Source organism: Acipenser ruthenus, chromosome 33 (genome assembly GCF_902713425.1).
Source record: "Acipenser ruthenus chromosome 33, fAciRut3.2 maternal haplotype, whole genome shotgun sequence".
Lineage (NCBI taxonomy): Eukaryota > Metazoa > Chordata > Actinopteri > Acipenseriformes > Acipenseridae > Acipenser > Acipenser ruthenus.
Genome location: NC_081221.1, coordinates 3,986,358 through 4,006,618, shown reverse-complemented (window position 1 = coordinate 4,006,618; position 20,261 = coordinate 3,986,358). Strand labels below are relative to the sequence as shown.

General features: G+C 39.0%; 2 protein-coding genes across 4 annotated transcripts in view; one reads left to right on the top strand and one right to left on the bottom strand.

Moving 5' to 3' along the window:
- The window catches only part of ppp1r9ba (protein phosphatase 1, regulatory subunit 9Ba), a 70,120-nt gene extending 68,793 nt beyond the window's left edge, over positions 1–1,327 (bottom strand). Inside the window, exon 1 of the mRNA XM_059006530.1 lies at positions 1,223–1,327. The gene's annotated coding sequence lies outside the window, so the exon portion shown is untranslated. The remainder of the gene's footprint in view (positions 1–1,222) is intronic.
- A 2,640-nt stretch (positions 1,328–3,967) lies between these two features.
- sgca (sarcoglycan, alpha) lies at positions 3,968–13,757 on the top strand. 3 transcript variants are annotated; one of them, XM_059006742.1, is made up of 11 exons: positions 3,968–4,100; positions 5,196–5,321; positions 5,493–5,615; positions 6,005–6,074; positions 6,497–6,695; positions 9,199–9,361; positions 10,005–10,213; positions 10,714–10,740; positions 11,588–11,779; positions 13,071–13,097; positions 13,346–13,757. In XM_059006742.1, exons 2-11 carry the CDS (start codon positions 5,292–5,294, stop codon positions 13,347–13,349), a joined length of 1,044 nt encoding a protein of 347 aa, XP_058862725.1. In that variant the 5' UTR covers positions 3,968–4,100; positions 5,196–5,291; the 3' UTR covers positions 13,350–13,757. The 3 variants fall into 3 exon arrangements, with proteins under 3 accessions (XP_058862725.1, XP_058862726.1, XP_058862724.1); XM_059006743.1 differs by having other exon boundaries at positions 3,971–4,100; positions 5,199–5,321; XM_059006741.1 differs by having other exon boundaries at positions 4,021–4,100; positions 5,461–5,615.
- The last annotated feature ends 6,504 nt before the right edge of the window (positions 13,758–20,261 follow it).

Below are 20,261 nucleotides of genomic sequence, written 5' to 3'. Positions count from 1 at the left end.
CTGTATATCCATTTATATTTACTAAAGAGAAGAACCATTTAGTTGAGCAAAGAGAGAAAGTAAATTAATAACATCTAGAACAATACGATTAGCAAACAAATGTGCCACATTTGTGAATCTTTTAATAGTGCATTTGGAGAGAGTTAGATGAATTTTGTAAGTTGGTTCCTCTCAGATTTCCTACTTTGGTTCTTTGTCTATTTCATTAATAACACAGCCTCAATCTTCACTTGTTTGTGTCTGTGGTTTGCACGGACCAATGAACTACTTTTAAAGTCCCGTGTAAACATTGGTCTACAGCTCTAAATAGGCAGTGTGGTGGTTTGTTTCACATGAACCTTATAAGAAAAAGCCACAAACACAGACACAGTTGTTTGCTTATAATATATGCAGCCAGCACCATGAATAAAATGATTAGCTCCTTTACAAGGTTTTAAATTATATCTGACACAGAGATAAGCACAGAGCAAATTAATTGTATTAGATCTTCAATTCCTTTTGAGTGATGCAGTGGTTTCTGCAGTGGAGAAACGGTTAAATTGCTGGACTAGTTTCTTTTAAACCAGGAATTCGGTTATGGGTGCCATCTGGTGGCCAATTGTTGTATTGCACTGCAAATAACAATTTAAGGTCATATGTATTCTGTGAAAAGATTCATAGTAATGGCCGTGTTATTTGTGTTACACATGCGGATGTTAACCAGAATGGCTGCTTGGCATGGCAGTCTGTTATTGCATAGAAGGTTGTTATGTTATAACATCAACTCTCTAAACGTTTTTATAACGCTATCAATAAAACAAGTATTCGGAGAGAGGATATGGGTATTCTTAGCTGTAAATATAACGGCACAATATATGGCACAATGACGTTAGTTACAACCATATTTATTATATACACTATATCAAAATCAACAACTAACGGAGCTGAGGTAGCCTGTATTGCATATGGTAAAGAAAGAAAGAAAGAAAAAGAAAGAAAGAAAGAAAGAAAGAATCCTTTGTTTGAATTAAAAACGTGATCGCCGTCCCGTCACGGTTGCTCGTTACTGGCTTTTATCAAACTACATTCCACTGCAGTCCTTCGTCTATAATATAATCGCATTTGCCATCAAGCAGCGGTAGCACTGGCAGACACGCGTCCTTCCTCAGCCAAGGCACAGCAACGCCCGTTAGCTGCTTGCAAGACGACCCACTGACCTATTTTGAGAAGGTTATTTGCTTACTTATACGAACCGACCGAAATATATTTTCTTCCAGAGGGCATCTTCTGGCGCTGGAGAAAACAAATAACCGCTGGATAACCTCCCGTTCTGCCCGGGAAGATCCTTCTCTGCTGTGTGTGTGTGTGTGTGTGTGCATATGCTATTACTGTAAGGTGACCGTATTTTGTAAACCAAATCTGGATACACACATAAAGAACTGTACTCACCAATATTGTTGATGCTGATAGCACTAGAGAGAGAAGCTCCCTGGATTAGCTATGGCAACTGCAATAGTGCTGTACCATCTAGATCAGGGGTCTCCAACCCCTGTCCTGGAGAGCTACTGGGTCTTCTGGTTTTCGTTTCAATTGAGCTCTCAATTACTTAATTGCACTAATTATTGACTTAATTAGTCAACATTAACAGGTGTTCCAGATAGCCACTGATGATGTAAAGAGGTGTATAAAAACTGCAGGATGGGCTCTCCAGTGTTCTAGCTAATAATAATAACTATAATAGAAACGGTCTGGATATTTCTCTCTAACATATTTATGCATCTGACATATTAACCAACACGAGAAATTAAAAGTAAGGGTATTTGGGGACGAGGACGGGGACTCTTTCAAGGACATTGTTTGACCGGGGACACAGTGCCTCATCCGGGGACTGTACCCGGAAATAGGGGACATGGTCACCCTATATTACTGTACGTTCCTCAATTCCTTCCATATATCATTAAAAAAAATCCCCAAATTATACTAATTTCTTAAAAACTTATGGAAACGTCACCAGATTTTGTTAAATTGCAATGTAAAGCAATGTGGTGTTATATATTTATCACTGTGAATATTTAACAGAAAGAAAGTTTGGATATTGATTATTGCACAAGGAGGATTTTGAACTAAAATATCAGTGAAACTTTTTGTTACTTAGTGTTTGTTTTTACAGTATTTACAGCAGGTACCAATTACTATCTACTGCTCATATTTCATACAGGCATTATAAAGAGAATCAGTTTGGTTTACAATTAACAGAGAAAAAATAATATATTGGTAATGATATACTGTATATGAAAAAAAAAATATCCATGCCTTATGCACAGAATAATACCTGTAGAAAAAGTCTGATTTGATGGTTTTTGTTTGCATTAGAATCTGTAACCTCACAGCTAGCAGAAACTCAGATTAGCCATACACTGGCAGATCAGTATAGCTCTAAACATCCAGAGATGAGCATCTTTTATCAACTGCCGCTCAAGTGAAGTGATGCTGGGTAACGCTTTACATTAAGTGTCTCTAATGACTGTGTATTTACATAGTAGTTACTTAGTTAATACAGGTGTACTTACACATAATAACAATGTTATTATACACAGTTAAAATGTACTTAATGTGTAAATCCTTTTGCACCACATAGTTCCAACCCTAACCCTATCCCCCATAACCCTTACCCTAACCCTTTTCTGATACAATTGTGTACTTACATATACCATGCAAAATGATTTACACATTAAGTACATTGTAACTATGCATACTAACATTGTAATGATCTGTTAGTAAACATGTATTTACTAAGTAACTACTATGTAAATACACAGTAATTAGGGACACAATGTGAAGTGTTAGCCAGTGCTGTTCCTCAATGTTGTGTATAGGGAGAAACACTATAGTGATGGTAGCTGTTCATACATTGCAGGCAAGAAGGTTGGCAGGTGAACAGACAGGTGAGCTATGATTCAGAACTGTATAAATCCAAACACTCTGTGCTGTATTCATGAAGCATTAGCGTGACAGGAAATGCATACACATTTACTACCACCCACACTCATGCCCTCTGAATAAGAGCTGTGATTTAATACAAGCTTTTTGTCTTGTTTTGGATAAGGAGTTCTCTAGATGTGAAAATGTAACATGTGCATACAGTATACATCATATGTACACATGCTGTATATCATATGTACACATGCTATATGGACAAATGAGTGGAATGGCATCTCCATATACTCCCATTTCTGATACTCTCAATAACTTGTGGATGACCAAGTTTCATCTTAACTGGATAAGCAGTTTTTTAGATATAGGGCAGCAGTGAGGAGTGGTGGTTAGGGCTCTGGACTCTTGACCGGAGGAGCAAGGTACTTTCCCTAGATTGCTCCAGTAAAAACCGAACTGTATAAATGGGTAATTGTATGTAAAAATAATGTGTAAAAAATAATGTAATTGTATGTAAACAAAATTTGATATCTTGTAACAATTTTAAGTCGCCCTGGATAAGGGTGTCTGCTAAGAAATAAATAATAATAATAATAATAATATAAGTAAAACCCTAAAGTAAGTATATACATGGGGCCTCCACCATATTAAATATGCAGAACAATCACATTCAATCGTCTTTCCTGCACTAAAGAAACACTGAGAATGGATCCAATCAGGCATCAAAGAAATCAATTAAGCCAAGATGCTGACTGAGGTGCGGGATATACAAATTACACCACCAGGTGTCACTGTTGTACCATGTAAAGATCATTCTTTATGGCAGCAGATGAGAATCTAATTTAAAATGCATGTAAAATATAATACAATACACATAAAATACACACATTCATGACAACTGATGGGCAATGCTTTTTGCATTGCTGTCCGGTATGCAGTCCAGTGCTTTAACTACTGAGCCAATCACTCCTCTCTGGGAGTACGGTAATGACTGTCATTCGATGCCATTGGCAATGGGTATGCACGTCTTCTCACAGTGAACAGAACGCGGTGCTATATATAAAAGTAGTCCTAGGAAACCCAATGGAGTTAGTATAAATAGATGGCCTTCTCACCATTTGCTCCTGTCAATCAGAATCTCCCAACAACCATGGCTGGGGACAGAAGCTGGGTCCTCTTTGTAACAGGCAAGTCTTTAATTATTAGAAATGTTTAAATAATACGTTTAAGATATAAGAAACTAAGTCATGTAGACAAACATTTTGGCTAGTGCTCAGTATTACATTTCGTGGGTACTTAGTTGAAATGTTATGCTGTTTTTCTCTTTTCACTGTGTGTGTCTGGCTTGATAATGTTTATTCGTCCTTTCGCACATAAAAGGGTTAGATGACATCATATTTATGAAGGTTTTTACTCAAAAGTACACCATTTTATTAAAAGAAAATATTAGCTTGGTAAATTGCCAAAACCGTCAACGTTATTCTGGGTAGCTTGTTACTAGTTCTGCAACACAAAGGCCAAGAGTGAAAGAAGATAGTCTTAACTGTATCAACCTAGGAAGACACTGATGGAACATTTGTATAAATAGACTGATGAATATTGTTTGTTCCAGGGTGTAATCTGAGTTTTTAAAAAGGAAAGCTATCCAGTAATGTTAGAATACTTGTAAGGAACAAATAATATCACTTTCTGATCAGTCAAAAGGACAAGCATACAATAGTTGTTGAAACACATTGTGTTGCTGTGGTCTGTGAATATCTGCTAGGATTTACTTAGCGTAATTCACTGGGATTATAATGGGGTCCCTGTGGCATTTAGGACAGAGAGCACCGCTGGCTGTGCCAGCTATTGTATTCATGTCCTTACTAAAATGATGTTCGATAGTTTTACTGGTGAAAGATCTGTACATTATCTTCTTTTCATTTGTTATTAAAGAAACTGTAGCTAACCAAGGAAATTCAGAAAGCTACCCTATTGTTCCGAATGTGCAGTTTTGAACACCTTTTATAGTAAACATGATTTTATTTATTTTTTTAAAACATGAAATATGGCATCACACTAGGTTAAATAAATCTCTGTTTGCAAGCAATAGTTTCAGATAGTGTGGCCCATTCTTAGTCCTTTCACCTGGTTTCTTTCAAAACTACACAGCTGAGACCTATGTAGCTAATGGAAGTACACAACAGTTAAAATACATGGAATTATTTGTTATCTATAATAACTTTATCCCTTTACTGGTTATTTAAACAAATATCTTCCTATATGTTCCTCCCGTCCCCTAGCAGTGTGTCTGGTCAGTATCTCTTCCGTCCACGCTGACACCTCCCCTCGTGTGGGACTCCTGTTTGTGTACGAGCTCAGTAAAGAGCATTTCCAGAATGAATTCCCTCCCTTCCTTAGCCACTATGGTAAGTAGACAAAAACCCAATATTAAATGTGTAATGAAAAACGTATTGCGTGCAAAACAATATTTTTCAAATAATAATATTTTCTTTTGTAGGGTTACTTTTTACTAAACCTCAGAATTCTGTATTTTCCGTGGTTTAGGTATAACGTACAACGATCCCATCGTGTTTAAGTGTAACTTACAGAACTATCCTGACCTGCCCCGTTGGCTGCGTTACTCTCAGAGAAGCCCCGGCCACGATGGCTATCTGTACGGGAATCCAGCGTCGGCTGACCAGGGGAGGACAGTCATTGAGGTGTGTCATATTGATGATGGGAGTCTCTACTGCTACGACAATGTGCAACTAACATTTCTTAAAAATATATTATGAATATATATAATTGAAATTCTCACACCCAGAGGTTTTCATGCGGGTCGTTATATAAAGGATATAAATGACAAATCTTTATGTGTTCTAATACATTTGCACGCTACTGTATTAGACCCAAGGCAGTATCTAACTCAAGGACCAAGTCCATAACTATATAAAACACTCAATAGTGCTAAATAAATGTATACTAAAAGAAACTTAGTAATTTCAATGACAACCGTTTTGACTAAACGTCTTTCTCAATGTCTTCAATGTCTATGGTCTAATTTGAAAAAAGCCTTATAAAATTGTTCTGTTTCTTTCTCGGTTAACAGGTGACAGCTATAAACAGACGGACATATGACACAGTCAGACAGAGAATTCCCTTCACTGTGGGGACCCACGGTAGGACAATGACAGCCCAGGGGAGCCATTAGAAAGAGACTTGCTATAAACACCGTGGTGTATCCAGTTCATGCTCCACCCTGCAATGCTGATTGTCATTTTCTGTTCCTTGATTTCAATTGCCAGCTTTGCTGCCAGAGGAAGCATGAACTGGATACACTGTGATGCTCATAAGAAAAATGATCTTTCTCTATTTAAAGTAAGCATTAACAAACCATGAGACACACTAAGCTAGTGTGGGCCTGTAGGCCTGTAAACGATTACTTTACAGATAACAGCAGGTTCATATTTACAGTACCCACTACACCAAATCTTTAATAAAATAGAGGTGAGAGCAAGGGCACCCAGTTTATTAAGTAAACCAAAAAAAAAATGACCATTTGCTACCTCTTACAAACAAACCAAAGATTCTCTTTTTTCAGGCTTGCGGATTCCCTACCAGGTGGAATTCTTTGTCCCTAAAAGGGACGTAGAGGAGGTCCTTCCTTCCCAGATCCAGAAGAACTTTCTAAATGATCTGGAGGCAGTGTGGGCGACTGACCGCCTGCATGTGGTCAATATCACCTCTGCATTGGACAGGGGCGGTCGCGTGCCTCTCCCCCTCCCAGGGCTGAAGGAAGGGTGAGTGGAAAGTGACTGAATAGGAACTGGCCAAAAAAAAAACCCTTGTATTTTTACCTGTGTAAATACAAACACGTGTATAACTGTGTAAAATAGGGCTTGCTATCTAAACCTATATTTTCTCAGCTTCCCTCTATTTTAAATTGCAACTCGTTCATATTACAACTTTTTATAGAGTGTAAACAAAGTCTGCTATCACCCTACCTCATGTAAATGTGGACAGGATATATCTTAAAGCAGGATTTTAGTACATCTATCTAGTATGGATATATCTAATATACCACTCAATGAAATGCAGTGAAGTGATTATATACCTAAACTAATGTGAATTTTAGTTTAAAGAAATAAAAAAAAAATGGCATTAAGCAAAGCACACATACATTGAGAGATAACGTGCTTTCGACATAACTGTGCTTTAGATCACACTCTTTAGCTGTTAATTATCAAATCAGTTTGAAGTTAGAAAAGGTCATGAGGCCTACCCAGGAACTCTGTTGCCATGGCAACACAGGCCCCTGGGAAGCACCTTACTCCTACATGATTGAACCCTCAATAAAAGGCTGTCAGCAAATGGTACCGGTGAGATTGCTGTTTGCACACTGCAGATGTGCACTACAATGTTCCCTTTCTACAAACACTGAGCTACTCAAACCCATTGGCTACCACACTGCAGCTATAGCTTTCTTAAACCACTGTCACTCAAACCAGCCTAGCACATTCTCTAATCACTGAGCTACTCATATACACTACCTTCCACACGACAATCCAGCACCTTCTCTACCTACTGACCTGACTAACACATGCCAAGACTTAAACCCAGTGCTTCCATAATACAGTGCTCTTAGTTGCCTAAGTTGCCTGCATATTTATAAGAAGTGACTATACAGCAGTCGTTCACTGTATTATTTGGGTAAACAGACCTCAGGGGTGTCATGTGTCAACGCTGCCACCAGATGGCACATGGGAGACCACTAGGGAAATTCTCTGAGCCTCATGTATATTTAGGGTATGAGACAAACCGAGGTGACAGACTATTCCTGTTTGTAATTGCCCTGCTTTCAAACTGAAGTCACTGTTTTGAACATGAATAGAAGTAAGGGGCAATTTTACTTCTCTGTTTTGCTCTGCATTGATGTAATTGAAACCAAAACAGGGTGATGATTTGAGAGCACCAAGCTGTTTGGCGGTTACCATGGCAACTCCAAGGAGGTCATGTCATGATGATGATGACCCACTTTTGTTCACAATTTGAAGCTCAGAGGGATTGGATGCAGTCTCTGCCTCTCAGCATACTGTTCACATTTCCCTACAGCCCATTTTGTTTTGTATACAAAAAACAAAAATGTTTATTCAAGTGATACTTTTAAGTCCTAAGCTGCAGTAGAAAGACACATACAGGCCCATTTTAACAGGCCTCTTAGGAAACCATTGGGTGGGAGCTAAGAAGTAGGCCTTATAATGATGGTGGAGATGGGAGCCAATGTGTACTGTGTAATACACAGGCGTTGACAACAGAATGCTTTATAATGACTGTGTTTGTTTGCCAACCATAAACTTTCCAGAACTCCCTTTCTGGAAGTAATTCATTAGAAATCCAATTATGAGAATGCAGCAGGCTGTGGAGCACAGCTAACCCACTTCTTTCCATTTATTCAAGTGAGATAAGTGCACTGTACCGAGCCAGACAAAGAGCTAACTGCAAAACAAATCAAGGTGCATATAATAAATCCCAGTGCCATTAGCGTTAGCCTGAGCAAGCACAGAATGGAGGAGTCCCAGCTGCTATAGGCACTGACCTTTTAAAATGATTTTCAATGGTACTTCTGTTATGGCACTACAATGTCGCAATTGTTCTGCTACAATGGTTAACATACCAAACAATAATATGAACAACCCACACTCAAAAAACTTACAAAACATGTACCAGGTGCAGGCATTGAACTTTCACAATATCAACAGGAGCCGTATCGAAACAAGTGTCTTTATTAGGACCACTGTGCAATGTTTGTTGTAATTGGTGGTGACACAATGGCCTTCCTAAAGTAATACACTGGTATTTTATTAAAGAGTGTTGATATAGCCCATACAGTGATGTTGGCTGTCCTATAACTCTATTATATACTGTTATTATTGTTAAGTAAAAAAAAAATCCATCTATACTTGTTTTCTGTTCATTGTCCAGTGTGCTTTTCACTGAAAAGAGGGGAAAGATTAATGAAGACAATACTGTTAACTCAGATATGCAGAGTATTGGGACGTACCAGCTTCTATTGACTCTGCGGTTGATGGGTATGATTTTTTAAAGCAGGTGACATCAACTGTATCAACACTGAGAATAAAGCATGGTGGGAAGCTAGTATGGTACTGTGGGGAATGGTATTTGCTTTGCGATGTGTCGTGGGATACAGCGTTGTGATTTGCTGAAAGGTCCTTAGCAGTCTATAATAGTATCCTATCAATTATAGCAATGGTTATACACTGATAATGCTGGGTGTGTGTTTAGGGTTTACATCAAGGTGGGCTCGGAGGTGCCCTTCTCCCAGTGTCTGCTGCAAGCCTTGGAGCCTATGAACCAGCAACGCTGCAGCCAGCATCTCAGACCCATCCTATCCTGTAACGAGTGGTTCAGTCCTCACATCCACATAGACTGGTGCAACATCACCCTGGTGAGCCCACACAACAGCAATTCTTCATTATTGTATTATTTAAATTCTTTATTATCATACAGTGCGATGGACTGGCATCCCGTCCAGGGTATAGTCTCGCCTTGCGCCCTGTGTATGCTGGGTTAGGTTTCGGCTCACCGCGACCCTGTAAAGGAGTAAGCGGTTAATGATAATGGATGGATGGATTATCATACAGTTTACTGTTGCCAACCTAGTACCTACAATGAAATTCTATGAGATCTGCTATCTTGCCCACCACAACTGAAACTGGCTTGCAGCTTTCATTTACAGTATTACTGAATACAAGTCAGGGACTATTGAAGTGTAGTTTGTGTACTTAAAGAGTACATACAGTTCTTTTCAACTGACAGCAGTAAAGAAGTTGCTATTTTAAAGCTACCACAAGATGGAACAAAAAACTTTTTTTTTTTCCACTGAAACACTTTTGGCAGTTTTAGTACAGCGTCATATATAGATTCCAAGTCTAGCACCCCCTAGTGGCAAGCATTGTTTATTGCAGATAACTGACTATCTCTGTATTTAAATATAAATATATATCGTTTCCGTTTTGTGATATGCTGGATGGTTCTGTATTCCATTCCAATATTGGGAATTTATAATAACCTGCACTGCCTTTCTCCAGATTGACCTGACCCAGGCCACGCCCCCTGCCCCAGGCCCCACCCTCGGTTCTGGAATTCTGCCGAGTGAGGGGGTGTATGATCCGCCCGACTCCCCCGAGGATCGCGAGTTCTACCTGGACTACATGTGCAGCATCATGATCCCCCTGGTGCTTGCACTGATCCTGTTTCTCCTCCTCGCCTACATCATGTGCTGCCGTCGGGAGGGAGTGTAAGTACATGCATTTACTCACTGAAACCCATCTTTTCCTGCTCCATAACTTAGCAGGCAGCTTATCAGTTTGTGGTCTGATTTGGAATCTGTGCGAACTGTTTTTGTAAGTCATTTACATGAGAGATGTGGGAAGCTCTATCTCTAAAATAAATTATATACTACTTCAGGTACTGTAAAACGGTATACATTAAGACTACACAGACTACAGTAAGGATAGCACAGTGGAATCTTTTGACTTGTATATGACATGACAATGAAATCTGCCGAAAACCATAACCCAATGCTGATTTCCTCTATAGCACATCTGGCTTTGAGCTTGCTAGTAGAAACCTTGTTTGACTACTCCACAACTATCATGTTGGCTCCAGCTGCTTCTGCCATCAGTGTAGCCATTTTTTTGAGCCTGTGCAGTTTCGTTGAGTGAAAATTTAACATGAAATTATTTAGCAGTTTCCCCATAGTTAGAAATCTAATGGCTTTATTTTATTTATTTTTAGGGAAAAACGGGACGCAAAGACACCAGAGTAAGCCATTTCTTTAATTTTGTATTTCTTTCTTTTTTTGTTCTACTTTATGTATCTTAACAGCTGTCAATTTAAACTGTTTAAAAATCATCTATATGTATCCACACTGTATCTGGACTGGTACAAAAACAATTGTGAAGCGCATAGGATGGATTCTTTTGACTGACATCATTGAATTTAATTTCACGTTAAGAGAATATTCAAACAAGCAAACAACTAAAAAAGCAAGAAAAAGCAGCTGAACGATCATTTTGAGTGTAATCATTTTATAAAATAAAAAAGTACTTTGGCGTGGGTTTCACTGATCAACAATCAGACTAAGAAAAACATTTATATTGACAGGGAAAGTGGCTTCTATAATATGTGATGCATATTATTATTATTATTATTTATTTCTTAGCAGACGCCCTTATCCAGGGCGACTTACAATTGTCACAAGATTTCACATTATACAGATATCACATTATTTTTACATACAATTACCCATTTATACAGTTGGGTTTTTACTGGAGCAATCTAGGTAAAGTACCTTGCTCAAGGGTACAACAGCAGTGTCCCCCACTGGGGATTGAACCCACAACCCTCTGGTCAAGAGTCCAGAGCCCTAACCACTACTCCACACTGCTGCCCTATAGCAAGAGAAAGTCACATGACATAGTGAGGTCTTTTCAAGGTGCTAAACACAACCACTTCAAAACAGGGCCTAATGACTCATTTTTTAATTTCCTTGTATCGATATTCTGCATCTACAGGGATACAAAATACAGGTATAAAATACACTACACATTTCAGAGTGCTCAATTCTTTGCCCCCCCCCCACCTCCCCCCTGTCTCTTTTCCGTTCCAGCATTCAGTTGTATCACCACCAAACCATCCATGACAACACTGACGAGCTGCGGACCATGGCAGGGGGTCGCAGTGCCCCCCGGCCTCTCTCCACCCTCCCCATGTTCAACACCCGGACCGGAGAGAGGATGTCTCCCCTGCAGAGACCCTTCGACCCTGACAGCTCCCACATCCCCCTCATCCTGGCCCAGCAGTGAGTAACACCATGGTCCCTTACAAACACTGAAAAGACCCGAAACTTATTGATCACATGCTTCTGGTTCCTAGGCAGGCTACAGTTCGCTGACCCGGTCTTGGAATTTGACCCGTTCGCATGCAGTATATTCACAATTGATCAGTGAGACACTGGGAATCATCGAAGTATATCAAGCTTGATAACATGTGAACTCAGCAAAATTGCTATGCGCATTTAAATATCTTATGCAATTTATGTTTTTTCAATACGTAAAACACCCAGTACACATCTTATCTTGAGCACGGCATGTATCCATTCTAAACAATAAAAACCTCATATTTCATCCAAAACTTAACCACCCCACCTGCCCAATTTACTGATAAGCAGGGATCCTAGTTTTCCGCAATAAACAGAACAAAATTCTCAGATAAAAAAAATTAAAATCTGCGAGATAAGTGCTATAAGTGTTATTCCGCAATTAAAATAAAAGGCTAAAATTGAGTCCCCCTGTCACATTATAAGATACACAAACAGTAATAGGGGAGTATTTATAGGTACACTTTTAAAGTCTATGGAAATTACAAGCTCACTCGTGCCATCAATCAATAACGGCATCTTTAACAGCTTGTTAAATTACAGCAACGCACGTCTGAAAAACTGAAGTAAATGGCAAGCCACTTATCAACATGAATGTGCCTCGTTCAACCTTGACAAGTCTGTTTACGTAAATTAAAGCAAAATTGATGATTATATATGATAAATGCATTGATTTGGTTATCAGACAAACAAACCACGTTATTCTGCAGCAAACTGATTCCTAGGATCCCTACTGATAAGTAACTAACCCTTCTAAAAAAAGTTCAGGATCTGATCTTCGTTTTAGTGACCTGCTGTAGATATTTGTAACATAGGGCAGATTAGCCAAAGTGTCTTTATAGAGTAAGACCCAGTGCCATCTAGTGATCTGCCACTTAGGAAATAGGTTCTCTTTCCTTTTGCAAGCAATACATTTCTTTGCACTGCAGGTGCTGAAATTTACTAACATAAAAGACACTTTGGCTGATCTCTCCTACCTTACAGAAGCTTACTGTATGGCAGGTAACTGAATCCTGAACTCATAGTCAAACATTAGACTAAGAAAAACTCACCAGCAACCTACCAGCAATTACAACACAATGGATTTTAGGCTGGTTTATACAATAGCTATGTCAAAATCTCCTGAAGTACCATTGCCCCTTAGTACAGTTCAATCATAGTTTAAACACATACTGTACATTATTATTGTCTTTTTGTGTTCTTGTTTTTACAGTGATCCAAACACTGACACACTACCCAGGTAAGAAAACATGTATAGTTTGTTATTTTGTTTTTTTGTAAATGCGTGTAAATCTATACTGTGCTGGCACAAACCTCTGCTGGATTATGTTAGAGAATGTTACAGCACTGGGGAATCATTGAACTGCACTACCCACCTAGTGGTTAATGCAATCCTGGCGAATTTTCAATACTGTAAAATGCTCCAAAAAAATATATATAGGCTGATCAAACCAAGGCAAAGAATACAATGTATTTACTCTCTGACAGGTAAACATCTTTACGGAAAGAACATTTCTGCTTGCTGCAAATTTCTCCATCAGATCTCTATAACCAATACAGCCACTGGAAGAAAACATCAACAACAGAACACAGGCTTTCTGAGAATTGTGTGGTAACTTTGTGAAGTAGATAACACTGGTGTTCTGAGGGTTACGTTCAAACCACTCATTTCACTTGTGATCAGGGGTTAGATTTTGAAGAATAAATGCATTTGATTGTTTAATCCTGAACTTATTAATAATTGTGTATCGGAAAACCCCATAATGAAAACATTTAAAAAAATGATCTGTTACTGTTGTATAAATACATTTAATATGTACACTCCAACCAAACCTTTCAGATTAACCACCTGAGTTTAGTTGTTTTCCTACATAATAAAGTAATATATGAGTAATATGAACTGTGATAGTGTGGCTTGATTATTACTATTCTGTCTTTTCTAATGTAATGCAGTCTTGTAGACACACTATGTGTGCTGTGTGTTGAGTAGCCTGCCTGCAGTGCCTTAATCAAAATGCATCAATTAGTTACATCATCACACTCAATTACAATTATTTATTTCTTAGCAGATGCCCTTATCCAGGGAAACTTATAATTGTTACACGATAGCACATTGTACATTATTTTTTTTACACATTCTTTTTACATTCAATTACCCATTTATACAGTTGGGTTTTTACTGGAACAATCTATGTAACGTACCTTGCGCAAGAGTACAGCAGCAGTGTCCCCCACCTGGGATTGAACCCACGACCCTCCGGTCAGGAGTCCAGAGCCCTATCCACTACTCCACACTGTTGCCCACAAACAACAAACATGAAACACCTGTGTTCCCTGCTTGAACATGAGAAAGGATACAAATCTCTCCTCAAGTTTAGTTTTTCTCTGAATGTTTAGTACCTAAGGTTCTAAATTTGCAGGAACGGTTTAGTACAGAGCAAATAAGTAGCTTTTTCTTTGCAACATTCAAATTCGATATAAAAGAAAATAAAAATGTAGCAATGCCAGAATATTTGTTGTAGACACTATACTTAGTTTTAAATCCTGATCAAACAAATCATTTTAACAGTGATGTCATTATCCAAATACCAAGAAGACCAGAGTGCTTGCACACACATTTTGTCTGATATTAATTATAAAATCACATTCAGCAATAAAATTAGCTTAAGCGGGTTGACTAGACAGAGTTTAGCTGCGTAAGCACATCATAACCAATGAGGGTTGCAGCTTGTGCTTTTTGGCTGACCAGTCGATTTGATTGGCTGTTTGGCTGTGTTCTGATTTATGCTCATGAATATGCATTTGACTATTAATGTGATTGGCCAGCTGCAAGGCTCCTTGCAAACCGCAGCCCTATGAACTCAACACAACCCTCAACTCAACTACCAGTGTCACTCATGCACCGTCTGAAATAAACCCACTTACCTCAAACGCAAAAGAGATGAAATGCATTTTTATTTGCGGGAAAGCAACGTATAAAAGGGCCTAAATAAATTATTATTTGGGATCGAAAAGGAGTGAAAAAAAAATTGCAAGGAAATCACTAGCGTTTAGCAAATGGGTGCCCCGTTGTATTGCCACTGCATTGCTATTGAATGTAATTTTGGAAGGGGACCATGCTCTGTATGTTTAAGAAGGTGTACCTCATAATTATTTTATTTTTCAATAGGCCCTAATTATGAATGGGATAGGCATATAAGGCTGAGAGCAACACTAGTGGAAATGTACTGATTCAATGGCTTAAAGTTTTTGCAGCATATTCTCGTGTAGGTACTTGCTCATTGTCTATTATTATTTGCTTGACTGGGATGGGCCAAGCAAACAACAGTAGTCTAGATTCTCAAAAAGGGTGATGTTAACTGCACAAGACTACAACGCAAATACTGGGATGAATACATTTACAAGGATTGGTGGCCCGTATGGAGAAGACAAGGTTAATAATTGTAATCACTGTTGTATTGGCTATTGTATTCTAATAAGGTAGTATTGTTTCAACACTCGTACCAATGGCAACTTCACAGCTTGGCACAGATCCTCTGGAGAATGATGACATGGGATATAGTTTACCTCTTGATTTCACAGCAGGACCTTTTGTTACATGCAGAGATCCTGTGCATGACCTAACTATTAGGCTAGATTAACTTTATATTAGTGAAAATTAGCCTCAACAGGTGTTGCCATTAGATGAGACTGCTTTTCCACCTCCCCCAGTGAGGAAGAATTGGCCCACTTTATTGACAGTTTAGCTGCAGCTGAATCAGAAATTAAGGGTTTGCTTATGAGCACAGTTTGTTAGGAAGACATTCTAAGGTACTATATTGATAGAAAATGTACAAGATTGGAACAATTGTTTGGGTTGGAATTGAATCACTTATGGCAATCAGTAATTGTTTGTTTCATTAGAAGAGATCAGCAGCTACAAGCTAAGGCTGAAGATAGACCTATTCCTAGTAAGGTTGCTAGAAATACCAGTTCAACTGCCGTCAGTTTTCAAGTACCTAGTGGCAGGACTACAGCTTCCAAACAGACCCCAGATAATTATAATGTAATTCCACCCAATACTGGTAAAGGTACTTTCCAAGGCAAATTACTTATTAAGGTTGAATTCCTTGGGTTTGATGAAGGAGAGGGATCTGACCCTCTAACAGTATGTAGTACGTTTCTAACATTGCGTTCCCTGTCAGACACTGTGCTCATCGCTACCTTAAATTCTGTCTTAAAAGAAACAGCTAAAGATTGGTGGGTTGCCGTATGCTCTAATATTGACTCTTGGGCTCAGTTATTATCTGAAGATTATGAAGCTGAAGGTGAAAGACAGCATAAGAGATTTTGCGTTTCACTGTCGTGCTTTATGTATGCGGTGGAAACCAGGATTGAGTGAAGGAGAACTGGTCCACATGATCCTTCGGAACAGCAACCCCAAACTGGCGAGCAGCGTAAGAGGAAGCGTACATATTGTTGATGAGCTGGTGCGTATTGGGACACTTATAGAAAAAGATGTCCAGAAGGACTACTGGGCTAAGGTGAACTGTATGCCCAAGGATGATGCCAGCCAGAACATCAGCACTCCTGCTTCGCGACCTAAACCATCCCATAAGAAGGGGAGTGCGGGTGTTATTGCCCAGGGGAAATGGTCAGCGGCCTTTAGACAAAATCCATACAGGTGATAGTCCTATAGAAGTATGCAATCTCTCTCTCCATGCTATGCTAGACACTGTCTGCATGTACACTCTCATGCTATGCTAGACACTGGCTGCATGTACACTCTCATGCTATGCTCGACACTGGCTGCATGTACACTCTCATGCAGGAAAAATTGTGGAAAGAACTGAAGACACCCCAAGAGCGCTTGGAAGACTGCAAAGAGAAGGTATTTGTGTTAGCTAATGGCCAAAGTAATTTGGCTTTAGACTGTTTCCAGTTTGTGTTTTCTCTGCAAGACAACCACTTGGTTTTTCTGTTGGTGCTGGTACTGGACTTTTTGATGAAAACTAGGATTCAGCTTGTTGGAAAACATGGATCAAGAATTGATTAGCAGTTTGCTACGCATGTGGACTGGCAGAGCTATACTGGTGTTCTTTTCTGAAAAGAGACTAATATTGCAGATAGCAGACTTTGGTTCAAATTGCATGTACTGCTAACAATTGATAAGAGACCTTGCGTCTACAAGCTTCTTGTCCAACATTGACTGCAAGCTAACAAGATAACAATGCTGTGGACCAGAAGGGGCCAGGCTCTAAAACTTTTGGGAATACAAAGCATAAAGGAGTTAAAAGGCTCCCAGGGACTGCTGTTGGACCCAAAGGTTCACAGGGAGAATAAGAGATAATGCCACTGGACTCAAAGGGTCTCAGGCAAAACAGAGAGATAGGAACAAGGTAGATGACAAAAACCAGATGTATGGACCTTTGTGGCACCAGGGGTCTGAAGAATGCACTGAGTTCAGAGGTCGTCACACTAGACTACACACACAGACACACACACACCACACACACACACACTCACACTAAATGAAATATATGTTAACAGGATAATGTGTTGGACCTTTTCTATTGGTTAAGTGTCAGAGAAAGAGGAGGTGGACCATCTATACAGAGGGGTATTTAATGTCATGCAAAAGATTGTAAGAACGAGTATTCTGTTTGTCCTGTACCTGGGACCAGACTCCCTGCATATTTCAATAAACCTAACAACTGAGTGAAGAAAAGGACTCTGTGCATTTTCTTGAATCTACTTACTCACCATCCTTTTTTTAAGTTACATCACAGCTGGACTTCCACAACCACTGTTATTGGATAATGCATGCACCAGGTTTTAAATACTGTAATTTTCTTGAAGAAACCCTGGATGTTGTTGGGAATTCAGTGGGGCTATATGTGGCAATGACAAACAGCAGGACAACAAATACTCACTCCTCCCTGAATGTAGGGTGAGAGATATCTGAAGCCTATCAGTTACTGATCAAAAAGGCACAAACTTCAGAGACAGTGAAAAGAAAGCTGTTTACCCTGTTTACCCTGAAGATTGATAAGTTTGTACTGAAAACCTCGGAAAGACTCATGTAGTGAGATATAAGATTACCACTACTGAAGAAACACCAGTGCAGCAAAGAGCTTACAGGGTGTCTCCAGAGAAGAAAGCCCTTATTCCTGAACATGTAAAGGACATGCTAAAAAAAAGGGCATAATTGAGCCATCTTAGTCGCCTTGGGCCCCAGTAGTGATAATTAAGAAGAAAGTGTTGTTTCTGCATAGATTATCGCAAACTCAATGCCAAAACCAACTTAGATGCCTACCCAATTCCCAACCTACATGAGATCTTGGAATCCCTTAATGGTGCATGTGTGTATTGCACGCTAGATCTTCGCAGTGGGTATTGGCAAGTAGCTATGGGTGTGCATAGTGCCATGAAGACTGCCTTTTCAACCCCCACAAGTTTACACCAGTTCAAGGTAATGCCTTTTGGTTTAAAAAATGCTGCTGCCACTTTTCAGAGGCTTATGGAGGAAGTATTGAGAGATCTGAGAGGTGTATTTTTGTCTATATCGATGAGATCATTATCTACTCCAAGAGTGCAGAGCAGCATCTGACTGATCTAGACGCTGTGTTTCGCAAATTAAGAGCAGCAAGCCTTACTTTGAATTTGGAAAAATGTCTGCTGTTTCAAACCACCATCAAGTTCCTGGAACATGTCATGTCAGCAGATGGTGTATCCACTGATGAAGAGAAGGTACAAGCTATACAAAGTTTCTATCATCCCTGCAATTTACGCGAATTACAACGCTTTCTGGGCATGGCCAGATGGTACCATAAGTTCATCCCCAGCTTTGGAGAATTGTCAGCATCATTGAACCAGCTGAATAAGAAACACGTTACATGGGATTGGGTTCATGAATGTGAGGTGGCTTTTAACAGTCTTAAACAAACATTTTTGACCATTCTTCAACGCAAAATTGTTCCAGTTCATTCTATTTCCCGAGGACTTCTCTTGTGCAGCCTTCTTCAACTCATACCAAAGATTCTTAATCGGATTTAGATTAGGACTTTGACTAGGTCATTCCAGAACCTTGATTTTATTTTTCTTTAACCATTCCGAAGTAGATTTTGATGTGTGCTTTGGATCGTTGTCTTGTTGGAATGTCCAGTTGTGCTTTAAACCAAGTTTTGCCTTGTATACGAATTACATTTCACATGCTATTAGAGGAAAAACAGCCCTATAGAAGGATATTACAACCTCTGTGCTTTGACAGTAGGTATGGTGTTCTTTTCTTCGTACGTCTCACCAGACTTTCTCCAAATGTAACAACTAGTGTGACCAAATAGCTTGATTTTTGTTTCATCACTCCACAAAATCTTTGACCAGAGCTCATATCCATTCAAATGCCATTTTGCAAACTTTAAGTGATTGTCCTTGTGAGGTTTTCCTAAGAGTGGCTTTTTCCTTGGCCTGCGACCACTTTCACTATGCAATACTCGACCTATGGTTGAAATGGAAACTTCAGTCCCACTTGCAGCCAATTCACTTTGAATATATTTTGCAGTCAATCTCGGATTGTTATTAACCTTCCTCACAATTCTACTTGTTCTTGGTGAAAGAACCTTTATTCTTCCAGACCGAGGGAGCATTGTGACAGTACCATGAGTCTTGTACTTCTTGATAAAGAAACAATAGTTGAAATTGGGATACTCAAATGCTTGGAAATCTTCTTGTATCCTTCTCCAGCTTTATGACAATTAATAATTTTCTGCCTAAGGTCTTCAGATAACTCTTTACTTTTTCCCATATTGACTTATTGGTAATGACAGCAATTATCCTATGCCTAACCCTTTTATACGAATGTTCACCAACAATCCAGAATTGCCTAGACTTTTCTCAAATTAAGTTCTGCATTATCATATTGCTGAAATAAATAATTGTAGAAACATATTTCTTGTAACTTTTTTTCCTCATCCCAAAAACAGAACTTTTGATGCAAAAGTTTTTTCCTATAATTATTTGTTTTCGAGAAATTTCTAGAAATTATAAATTTCCATTGGAGTATGTAAACTTTTGACTACAACTGTATATAAAGAAACCATCAAAAAGTCAAAAATGCCACATTGACAGAAAGATCACACCTTGAGTATAATTTGTAAGTTCCATACACGTTATAAAACAAACATTTGCTCAAATACATATTAAATCACACATAGCTAACTGCTGTTACAAACCTGAGCTGTCTCTCTAGGGATGCATTTGTGATATCCCTGTTTGATGGGAGCACTGCTCTTAGTACTAAAGATAGAAGCTCTCACCTCAGACATAACAAAAGGGCAAACCAAAATCTAGTTATACAAAACAACATAAGTCATTAGGTGGGGACAGGACACAAGCAGAGAGACATTTTAAATATCAAAGCAAGATT